This window comes from Branchiostoma lanceolatum, chromosome 19 (assembly GCF_035083965.1).
Source record: "Branchiostoma lanceolatum isolate klBraLanc5 chromosome 19, klBraLanc5.hap2, whole genome shotgun sequence".
In the NCBI taxonomy this organism is placed as follows: Eukaryota; Metazoa; Chordata; class Leptocardii; order Amphioxiformes; family Branchiostomatidae; genus Branchiostoma; species Branchiostoma lanceolatum.
Genome location: NC_089740.1, coordinates 11,118,460 through 11,130,601, shown reverse-complemented (window position 1 = coordinate 11,130,601; position 12,142 = coordinate 11,118,460). Strand labels below are relative to the sequence as shown.

At 40.9% G+C, this 12,142-nt stretch overlaps 1 protein-coding gene and 1 long non-coding RNA gene across 2 annotated transcripts; both read right to left on the bottom strand.

Annotated features, from left to right (window-relative positions):
• Window positions 1-5,731: 5,731 nt before the first annotated feature.
• On the bottom strand, window positions 5,732-9,303 carry LOC136425738 (alpha-(1,3)-fucosyltransferase 7-like). The gene has a single exon (XM_066414678.1). It carries the CDS (start codon window positions 7,714-7,716, stop codon window positions 6,397-6,399), a length of 1,320 nt encoding a protein of 439 aa, XP_066270775.1. The 5' UTR covers window positions 7,717-9,303; the 3' UTR covers window positions 5,732-6,396.
• Window positions 9,304-10,950: 1,647 nt separating this feature from the next.
• Window positions 10,951-12,015, bottom strand: LOC136425661 (uncharacterized). The gene is made up of 2 exons (XR_010754102.1): window positions 11,785-12,015; window positions 10,951-11,164 (listed from the first exon to the last, which is right to left on the bottom strand). It is a non-coding gene; the product is annotated as an uncharacterized lncRNA (long non-coding RNA).
• Window positions 12,016-12,142: the final 127 nt, after the last annotated feature.

Below are 12,142 nucleotides of genomic sequence, written 5' to 3'. Positions count from 1 at the left end.
TACTGAATACTGAAAACCAGTCTTCAATTTTACAATCAATTTACAGAAGCTCTGAAACAACAAACTTTTTTTCAGCTCATTCAAGACTAGAACGATCTGACCTTAGGTCACACCAACTTGATTTTATGAATGACCTTCGCCAAAGCATCAATTTTCACCTTTCAGTTTTGAAACAAAAAAGGTGAAGTTTTACTGATGTGTTATACCATCTTCTTTTTTCTATATTTAACGTTAATGGTGTATTCAAAATAAGTCGAAACCACAAATACAAAAGAATAGACAGAAGCAAATACATGAAACTAGACACCATCTTCTGAAACTAGACAACGTTACGACGTGACTTCCTGAAAGAACAAATGCAGAAGTTAGTTTGCTACATCGTCTTCTGAAACAAGACAACCTGACGTATCCGGACATGGAACACGGAGATCCGGAACCTCAGACCCGATAGAATCCTAACAGATGGGGGGCCGTGTTGTACTTTTAAGTGCTATCTTGATGTGAATGTCCCTCAGCCTGCCCCAAAGCTAATGGCAGCCACATCACTTCTGTATTGTTCAGTATTTAATGGGTTGTGAACTTAGAAATGTTGAATTGTTGAATTGTAAAAGGATGCATCAATTCAACATTTCCAAGTTCGCAGCCCATTAAATACTTAACAATACACTGAAGTGATGTGGCTAAGTAATTCATTTCCCGGCAGGCTGAGGGACATCCACATATTGGGCCTAATTGCGCGTGCAATTGAAATTGATTCGAATTCTTACATCTGCTTGGAGATCACGGAAAAAGTCTCCAAGCAGATGTCAGGGTGAAATATCGTAATGTTTTCTGAGGGACGGCCGGGCTTCTCTGACTGTCCCTTACCCCATAGAAGCAGATGGACAGTTCAGTAAAAGGCCAGAGTTGTTAAGGGAAAACGGATTATGTCCCCATGTATCCTTAACCTACTCGTTACGTTAAATATGTGACGATAATGAATGTAGGCGGCGCTTCGACGGGCGGACATTATGTTACATGGGCTCCTCGTGCGGCGCCTACAAATCGATCCTTTTTATGTCAACAAGTGTCTTTAAGGTCATTCTAAAGATATCTAAAACTGTCTGGGCCTATTTGGAAACGTTTTCACAGGTCTTAATCCTAAATCATTGTATATTTTCACATTTTACAAGTCGGGAATACATACCCTATCATAGCCTAATCTGCAGTACCGCTCCTTGCCGTTTCCTGAAAAGTGGCAAAGGAGGAGACCGCCAAATTGCCAAATTTCGGTCTTTTCGGGAATGGGGAAATCGTGAAAGGCTCGCAAAGGGGTTTGAAGTTTTGCTGCTTATTTGACCTTGAACTCGACACTGCGAACATGTAAAACCAAGAATTACAATATTTCAGCCCAAATCTAATGTTACATAAGGTCATAAATCACATCCCCTTACATCTAACCCATGGAACTGGTCGAGCCTACATTTATTGAAAATGTTCGCTTTGTAAAGGGCTACCACATCCAAAGTTCAATCGTGATTTATGAAACAATAAGATATTGAACAACTGCAACGGTGTTTATGACTGTTTATCGATCAATAGAGCTTTCAAAGGGCTGTAAGATGTTTGGATTCCTTTAAGAGCGCAACGGCAAATGCTATGGTGGTTATTATCATAATTTATTCATTTAGATACGGCTGCTGGCCAAGATATGTACATGTATAGTAGTTGTTTTGTCGAGAATTGGATCTTACATGTTATATATGTTGTACTTGATTATATACTTATGTCAAAGGAAGAGTTTATCACAGCAGTTCAGGTGACTTTTGTTGCCGGGGTACTGATGTTGCACTGATATTTCATAAGCAATGTGACATATCAGACCACGAGCAAAACTGTCAGAGTCACAGAGCTTAAAGAGAGATACTCCAGGCTTCAGGTATGGCAATCCCTGGGTATGTTGGTACCAAGTCTAGGGTGTCTGGAGTACTGCAATTGAGACAAGATGGCCACTGTTGCCCCTTGTCTCGAAGATCGGTGTCTTCTCTAAAGGAAGCTCCCTGCGACCTCTTGGGCGAAAAATATATGAAAATAAACAATTTTGCTATGGTCACATAAAATCATTACGGAACGTTTCTTTTCTGTTTATCTTTCACATGTTCTCTGTTTTGGGGGTTGTATTTTTAAGACAGCAAGTTCCCTTAATCAAGGAACCACTGATCTATAAGCATAGCCATCTTTCACTACACTTGGTAGCTGTTATTCTGAAAGAATGACATACCCATGAATTATCAAACTTCATGCCCGAAATAGCTCTGTACCTGTAAGATCTGTGACTCTGAACGTTTTGTTCGTGGGCTGATACGGTGCCTTATTCATGAAACACCAGGGCAACACCAGCAACAACACTGATTTACACCAATAACATATCTCTATGGTATCGGTACATTATGATGTACAACATTTCACATGTAAAATGCATTTTCCGGATGCAGCAACTTCATGTCTTAGCTAGCAGCATATCATATAAATATATTATGATAATAAGCACCATTGCATTCATCGTTGCAGTCCTAAGTCGCCAAACACCTTACAATAGTTTGAAAGGAAATTGGATCTACTGATCAATAAAAGAGACATGAACACCTTTGCATTTGGTCAACGTCTTCTTGTTTCATAGATTACGATTGAACTTGGATGTGAAAGCCTTTCAGAAAGTGACCATTTACATGAAATATACACAATTAACTGCATCTGTTGGTAAGATGTAACAGAAACATGCAATTCATGACCTAATATCCTATTGTGTTTTTTTGGCAAAATGTCTAAAATATCACAATACTTTGTTTTACGTGCTCGTAGTTTCAAGTTCAAGGTCAAATAAGTCTCAAAACTTCAAACCCCTTTGCGAGCCTTTCACGATTTCCCCATTCCCGAAAAGACCGACATTTGCTAATTTGACGGTCGCCTTTATCACTTTTCGTGATACGGCCTGGAGCGGTACTGCAGATTAGGCTATGATAGGGTATCTAATCACCACTTGTAACATGTGAAAATTTAGAGGCCATTAGGCGTAAGGCCAATAAAAACTTTCCCAGATAGTCCCAGGCATCCCTACATACCTAGAATGACATTTAAGATACTAGTTAACATAAAAAGGATCGATTTGTAGGCGCCGCGCGAAGAGCCCATGTAACACCATGTCCGCCCGTCGAAGCGCCGCCTACAGCATCAAAGCATCATATCTTTTACGTTACGAGTAGGTTAGGGATACCTGGGGTATGATCCGTTTTCCCTTAACAACTCTGGTCTTTTACTCAAGTGTCCATCTGCTTATATGGGGTAAGGGACTGTCAGAAAAGCCCGGCCGTCACTCAGAAAACATGACGATATTTCACCCTGACATCTGCTTGGAGACTTTATCCGTAATCTCCAAGCAGATGTAAGAATCCGAATCTCATTTTTACGCCTGTTTTGCAACATTTGTACTCTTACATCTGCTTGGAGATTACGGATAAAGTCTCCAAGTAGATGTTGGGATGAAAGATCGAGATACTTTCTGAGTGACGGCCGGGCTTCTCCGACTGTCCCGTACCCCATATAAGCGGATGAACAGTAGAGTAAAAGGCCAAACTCGTTGTAATTGTAGGAATCCACAGGTAAATTTGCGTTGTGTATGTACAATACGTGTCCAAGCAGACGTACCTAAACTCATTTTCAGGTTCAGGTCCTGATTCAAGTCCAGAGGTTCAGGTTCAGGTCCGGACTTATAAGTCAGAATGCCAAATCCACATGACTATATCATGATAAGCAGTATGTCCTCCCTTTGTCTCCCAGTTTCTGTTGTCACATAACATAACAATTTCTCTATTCATCATGTTGCCTTAAAGACAGTCTATTGGATACAGTCAACACTTGAAATGTCAAATGTGAAAAGACTATAAGAGCTCTTCTATATCTTCAACCTCTAGCGTTATTTTCTGTGCTTCTGTTTGGCAAAATGCACGTGACGGTGTAACAAACTAACGTCTACACAAAGTCTTTGGCCCATGGCCCGTCAAACGGCTCCCCTGGCGCCCAGTGTTATATTGCATCCACTAGTCTAGTATTCACACAACTTACAGCATTTTAAAAAGACAAATTGGATGTATTGATAGACAGACAGGCAGACAGAAGCAACGTTACATTTGTTCAACGTCTTCTCCTTTCACAAAATATAGATGAAATTTGGATGTGGAAGCCTTTCAGAGTGACAATTTACAGGAAATGTACATCCGACCACTTCCATTCGTAAATTGCGAAGGAAACATATCATGTATGACCTAATATCCCATTATATCTTTGGTGAAATGTCTTAACTCTCGTACTTTATGGTTTTCACATGGTCATAGGTTCAAGTTCAAGGTCAAATGTGCCTCAAAATGATAAACCCCTTTGCGAGCCTTTCACCATTTCACCATTCCCGAAAACACCGAAATTTGGCAATTTGACGGTCGTCTTAAGCACTTTTCCGGAGACGGCCGGGAGCGGTACTGCAGATTAGGCTCTGATAGGGTATATCCTCCCGACTTGTAAAATGTGAAAATATCTAAAAGATTCGGCTTAAAGCCAGTGAAAACTTTCTCAGCTAGGACCAGACACCTGAACATACATCTAGAATGACCTTTAAGACACTAGTTGACCTAAAAAGAATCGATTTCAGGCGCCGCGCGAGGAGCCCATGTAACACCATGTCCGCCCGTCGAAGCGCCGCCTACATTCATGTATACATCGTATCTTGTACGTTATGAGCAGAATTAGCATACGTGTGGACATTATCTATTTTCCCTTGACACCTTTGGCTTTTTGATCATTAGTTTATTTGCCAATAGTGCGCAAGGGACTGTCAGAGAAGCCCGGTCGTCACTCAGAAAACATTGCGATCTTTCACCCCAACAACCCCTGCTTGGAGACTTTATCCGATATCCCGTAGCAATTTTGGTCTTTTGAGTACTTGACTGTCCATCCGCTTAAATATCTAACTAGACACTTTTGACTTTCTGCTAGAGCAGAACTTTTAATATTGGAATTCTGTCTAGCACTTCTATATGGCCTTGTTTCAGAGCATTTTAATTTTTCACATATAGTCTCCTATGGCCAGCACTGACTTTATCATCTGACCCTTACCTTGTAACGTTACCTTGATGACGACGCCGACAGCTCAAACTTCGAGACACGGAACAGCGCGCATGCGCAGCACGTACAGATGTCTGACACCGACCTTTGTAGCCTCTACCAGGCCCCGTCCTATCGCTGAGAAAATAGTAGAAACCGGCCGAGGTAGTCCGCTATACAGGGTAGTCCGCTATACAGTGAAGCTCCATTATCAATCGGCCGAGGTAGTCCGCTATACAAGGTAGTCCGCTATACAGTGAAGCTCCATTATCGATAATAATGGAGCTTCACTGTATAGCGGACTACCCTGTATAGCGGACTACCTCGGCTGATTTCTACTATTTTCCCAGCGATAGGACGGGGACTGCATGGTAGAGGCTACGACCTTTGAACCACAGGCCTTCGGATAGGTAGTGCTGGAGAAAAGTCATTTATTAGTCCAGAACTAGCATGGTAGTTTTCACAAATTCTTACATTAAATGTTCATCAGTATGTTTTTCAATGCTTTTCAAAGTTATCTGAAAAAAAGACCTCAAATGTCCTCATGTCTGACTAGGGCCTTTTATTACACATCCCTCGCAGTTTATTTGTCATAACCAAACACAAATTACACCCTTAAAGATATAAACCTACCATGTCAAACTTCATAGAGTTACCAACTACACTTTATCCTCCGATTGATCCGTAAGAACACCGCATATGTGGTGCCGAAATGAGTATACTTTTTCCACCACTACATATTTCTGACCCCAAACAGCGCAAACGATAAATGGTTAATGGCTACTGCTGTTCGATACTACCGCTATCAAAGCACTAGAATAACAGGTTTTGTGTGTTAACTTTGCCCTTGTGGTATGATGTTACAGTTTTACCCCTGTTCAATATCTAGGCAAGTACACAAATTCGCGTATCCTGAAAGATAATCCTTTCGACAAAGAAACTTTTTTACATTACAAATACATGAAGTACAATCTTATCACCATACAGAAAGAATGGCATTGTCTGGCTTTTCGAATGAGTTATGTATGATTTGACTTATGTGAAGAGACATGGGAAAAGGGCGTGATAGTACCGTAGATCTTGAAATATTCGCGATGGTTTTATTTTCGCAGGACCTCTCCACCGTGAATTCATTACACAGCGAATTTGTCTTTCTTTGTTACAGTATTGAAACAACGTAAACCTCCTTTCCATTGCCATTCCAACCGCAAAATTAAATTCCCGTGAAAACAAACGAATTTACAGTATAGTGTATGAAAAAAATCAGTCCGTGTAAGTAGCGATTTGAAAGTGATCGTCGACAAACTGAAGCTTCTGATGTTTTACATTTTCTAGAGGGTCACACATTGAAATGTGTTCGCCTTCAAACCACAGTCTCAAGTCGGTATAAAGTTTCCTTTTTGTTGGGCACCTATCAAAAATTTGCCTACACAGATTACACCACACCCCTTCCTCTAAAGGCATGTTCTTAGGGGGTTGAGTTTTCCACTTGAAGTAGGCGTTATACTGTTCTTTATCTTGACCGAGCATCTTTAAGTAATCTGCTAGTTCCTTGGGTGACTTGAAGTCATCCACGTGTATGTATGAGTGCGGGGGTGCGAGTCTCTCGTAGTCAGATCTGTTGGCTCCAAGAACGACTGGAACGACGTCGTTTGCCAGGGCATTCCTCCAGAACTTCTCGGTGAGATATTCCTTACACTTCATGTTCTCGAAGGCGAGGTAGAATTTGTATTGTCTGATGATACCAGGCATGCAGGTGACGTTCCACTTCGCACAGACACTCTTTCCGCATCTTCCAAAGACGTCTACGTGCATGTGTTTGACTAGTTCAGTAGCATAAGCGACACGGTTGGCCTGGGAGTTGCATTTGCTGATGAACCAAACCGCCAGCTTCTTTTTCCCGACTGTGTAGTCCTTCTTAGGATCGACGCCTTCGACTTTGAGTCTCTGGTAGGTCCGATATAACGATCCCCATGCACCGGACGAGTCAGAGTCTGATCTATACGTGATTGTCCAGTTAAAAACACTCCTGTACGTTTCAAAGTTTATAGACGGGAAGTTCGGACACTCAGTATGAAACCATATCCAATGTTGGTGAGGATAGCGAACTGTGGGCATCACAGAGGGGTTGTAGTCCCTCTGCAAGTTGCTCACTTCGAAGAGAACGGCATCAGCTTCGTGAATTTTGTCGTGGTATTTAGAAAAGATACAACCGGGCATAGTTGGGCACATTGTGCCTGTTCCCGTGGGTAGTTTCTTCCTGAGTTGGTTGTCCCAAAGGTCTGTCCAAATCAATATATTCGCGTGATCCCGTTTGGTCAATGTCTTTTCAGTAGGTTGATCGTACCAGATAGAATAAAACTTTGACAAGGGATTAACATTTGGGTCATCTTTAGGATCTCTGTCACAGGCTGGATGGGTCATTTCAGGATTTGGAAGGGCGCTGTTTTTGCTACAGTCACAATCAGTATTGACATCCCTTGTATTTCTGTTTTCAACAACTTTGTCTGTGACATAAACGACTAGAAGGATGCCCAAACATACCAAGGACAACGCGAACAAATGATTTCGTGATGACCTCATTTTGAAAGCCCTTTGATGAATTGTTTTGTATGAAGATGTCTCTGACCTATTTTTCACGGTTTCCAGGTCGCTCGGGTCTGGGGACTTTCGCAGAAGTAGTTGTCCGGTGACTATAGAGGTGCCCAAATCTCCGTCCGAAATAAAGATGACCGGAGTTTCACAACAAGAGGCTTCCAAAATCTGAATGTTTTGCCAAATGATGTGAAGATTCAGCAGCACGTTGTAACTGGCGTCAATTCTTGTCCTGGTTGAACGACTTAGTGTCCTGTCATATTCGTCGCACGATGGGTTGACCACAGCAAGTTGAAGGCAGTCTTGGGGAAATTGTGGATGTGTCGTAAGAAATCCAGTTGTTTTGCGATGGAAAAGATTGTCGTAGCTTCCTTGTCGATCGCGAGTTCGGTTATAACTTCGATAAAAATCGAACTGCAAAAAAAGTCGTCCGACGAATCTGACGACACTTCAACAATGCAAAGTAAGGCTGTAGCATGTTGATCGACAGGTTCAGCAAGTATCGGCCAATCATATGTGGGTCAAAGTTCAATCTATATTTTCTAAACTATGCATCTAAAATTTTAAATTTGCATGTTTGTTCCCAAGACCGTGGTAATTTAGTAAATCTTAAGTTTAAGAAGTAGTTAAAACATTTTGTCCCATCCGTGAAAGCGGCAATATGATCATCTGAGAGAATTCTTCTTCGAAATGGCGCCAAAATGAGAGCACAGTAAGCCAGCAGCGTGCGCAATTCAACATAATCGAGGTCGGTCCTTGACCCAAATGATCATATCGAGGGGCTTGGTGTCTTTAAACCAGTGCAGTAAAGGTGTAGCTAAAGTGAACCCACATGTAGTACATATAAATAGTCTCCAAGCAGAGGTAAGGATCCGTATCATTCTCTGTCTCAGAACAAAAGTTACTGATGTGTATATGCATTGGGGTGATTAATAATATCAGAAGTCATGTTCGATACCTGCTTAGTGTATGGTTTTGATTTATCATATGAATGCATGCATGCAGTATATAGATAAATAGATAAAATTATGTTATTTGTCAGTTAATCTATTCCATGTCTATTGAGCAACGCAAGTAAATCCCACAAACGTAAACAGTTCAATGACTTAACGTTTGAGTTCGATATTTGACGAGAAATACTGCACTACTATTTGAATTGACAGCATTAAAATTTATTTACACGCAAGTTTCATTGAAAAAAACAACAACTGAATGAATAGTTTGCTAGTTTCATCTTCATCGCACTCTTGTTTAAGTCAAAATTATGCTGGATTATAAAGTCATATTGCCATGCATACATGTCTATAACGTTATATGTTTATATGCTACCACACAGCTACCTATGCATAGTAATTTGCCAAGAAAAGATCTCAAAGTTATATGGCGTGGTTGGTACGTAATAGCAAATCTTCCAAATCTAATTCCTCTGCAGTCTCTCTTGAATCTAAACTGCAGGCTTCAGCTCCTGGTAGCCGCTAGGCTTGGGTGGTTGGGATGTTCCCTGAACGGTTTCCATGGGAACGTCGTATAAGTGGTCGTCATTTCCGGTTCCTGCACGGCTGTAAGCTGCTCTACTTGGCCACTGGGGGTCCCCCGAAAGTGCGAAATGGAACGAAATGGAACGAAATGGAACGAAATGGAACGAAATGGAACGAAATGAAACGAAATGGAACGAAATGGAACGAAATGGAACGAAATGGAACGAAATGGAACGAAATGGAACGAACTAAAACATATATAACATTATGAAATGAAATACCAGTAGATATCGAAAAATAAGGAACGTTGTAACATTCACAGTAGACGGGAACAGGAAGCAAATACATAATATAACGTGTTTTATTTCTTGAATCTGTTTGATAATAGTACAAACAACGTTTTTGCCGCGTTTGTGTGGCTAGATTTTTCCCTGAAAATGGGAGCGCCGCGTGCAAAGAGATCCACCGCTCTTCCTTTGTGTTTATCAACTATCTGCAAATGAACTGCTGAAAATAGCAGGGAAAACAAGCAAACGGAACTGAGTATCGAAGTTAGGACTAGATTATACAGAGGTTCGTGGTAATATTGCATCTCATAATTCACCAAGAGGCACTATGATACTTACGCTATTCCCAGCGGTGCCTGGTCGCCATCTTGAATTTTCCCGCTACGCGCTATGACTCACGGGAATTTCTCGATATCCACGCACACTCACGCGAGAATATGACCACGAGATCAGAACATACGCACATTGCAGGGGAATTTTAGTTGCCGAAACATATCGCCTGGTCCGATTTTCAAGTCCCTTATCCCTGAAAGCTCTCGGAGCAGCCGTAAAAATGGCCAAGACAGTGCTCTACACTTAAGTGTGTGACTGTTTTCCCCTTCTAGCTTCTTGACCGTGCTTCTAGTGTTAAGCGATGTCTGTGTTTTGTCTTCGGCAATGACGCTATGTAAACACTAACGCTTGACGTCGGAGAGGAATGATGTTCAAATGACCCGACTAAGGTGATAATCTTCTGTTCGTTTGATAGCAGAAATTTACTGTTCATTGAGTAGATATGCCATCATTGGTATGACCTGACTAAAAATAAATCTGTTTTAAGAGGTCTTCAATGTGTATACAATGCCCATCAATGATAAAATCTTATGGAAATAATGACACCAAAAAGCTGTAGGTAACTTGATTTAACCTCTACCATCATGAACTACTAAATGATTTGATTGTCATGCAGAGATCATAAATAATTAGTATAACAAAAAGATAACTGCTACCTTACCTTGGAACCTTACCTTGGAACCTATAAATACCAGAGACTGAATGGCAGTACCATAGTCCTGATTCGAAGCACTGTTGTATCAATCTTTACAAAACTGCTAAATTATGTGACAGGCCCATATTTTCATCTTCTTACAGATTTGTTTTGTTTTACACTGCATGTGTACATCTATGTATTGACTTCAGTCCAAAATTGTTGATATGCCTCACCTCAATTGAGGATAACTTCTTTACCTTTTTCAATGCCTCTCTTTCACAAAATTCATTTGGAAAAGGAGATATCTATCTATGTGCACGGTTCATATTTGAGGTTACAGAGAGTGCATTTGCAATTTTTATACTCAACTATATCTGGGTACAGTCAAACCGGCCAGGTAGGCAACTTGTATAGGATATAACTTATAAGTTCTGTATATATGTGACCATAAAAATTTATATATCAACATGACAGAGACTTTCTGGTATTCAGCATGTACAGTGAAGTTTTATTTACATTTTGAACATTCAATTGAACAACAGTTAAAGCATAAACAGAGAGTTTTAATCTGAGTCACTTTCTATTTTCTGCTGCACATGTTCTGGCATTAATATGCCCTACCATCCTTTCATCTTGATACTGCACACTCTGTAGACACTCACAGTCACTAGGTATTCTCTGTGCTCCTCCATCTGTGACACCTGAAGTGCATATGAACAACATGTTGATATTATCAATATTGACACTATCTGACATATCTAATACATACATACATACTGATACAATATACTTTTTTCTGAAAATGATTATGACGATAGTATACTAGTAGGCTAAATTACTTACAGGCTTTTTCAAACACAATTACAATGCAGTCAGGACTCCAAGGAGACCAGCACTGACCTCTGGGAATGGGTGGTGGTGCTGCTAGCTTTTGCATATAATGATATTATCTATTTATTTCAGCCTGTACACACTCAATCTGCTCGAGCAGAGCTATTTTTCAAGTCTAGAACATCCTAGTATTTTGTGTCTATACTCAATCTGTATTAATCCATACAATAGAATCTATGGGAACGAGACCAATGCATACATTTCGTGTCGACATACCCATGCATATCCTTGGTGTCGTTAAAAATACGGCCGCGTCGTTGAATGACATCATTGTAAAATGGCTCGAAAACATCTCAGGATACATAAAAAAAATAGGCTACTTCCAGAAAAAATAATTAAGAAAACTACAGCCTAATTACTCCAGGACATCATTAAGGTCTTCACTCATCCCCCTGAGACCAACTCATAATTTCAAAAAGTCATAACTCACCGAAAATTCGCCGTAAAAAGAAGCGGTTTTCACGATCTGGAAGCCCGGACATTCCTCTTTGCAAATGGCACCAGTGCACAGGCGTGAAAGCTATGCCTCGTTCCCAATGTCTTTTGCGCATCTGGGAGTACTAGAAGTCTGGGGTGCCCTGGGACAGAGTCAGCCCAGTCACGTGGTACACTAATGAGCAAGATGGCGGAAAACCTTGTGCACACGTAACTTTTCATAGTGAGAGGGCATGAGGCAAGCATAATTTTATTATTTATACAGCGTGTTTGTGTGTTGCAAATAGAGCCCCGCTTGCAAATGAACCGCCAATGTTGCCAGCGCATCAGAACTGTGCACGTGGGCGTGCTAC

Coding starts and splice junctions, on each gene's coding strand:
- LOC136425738 (XM_066414678.1), bottom strand. CDS start 7,716: ATGAGGTCATCACGAAATCATTTGTTCGCGTTGTCCTTGGTATGTTTG.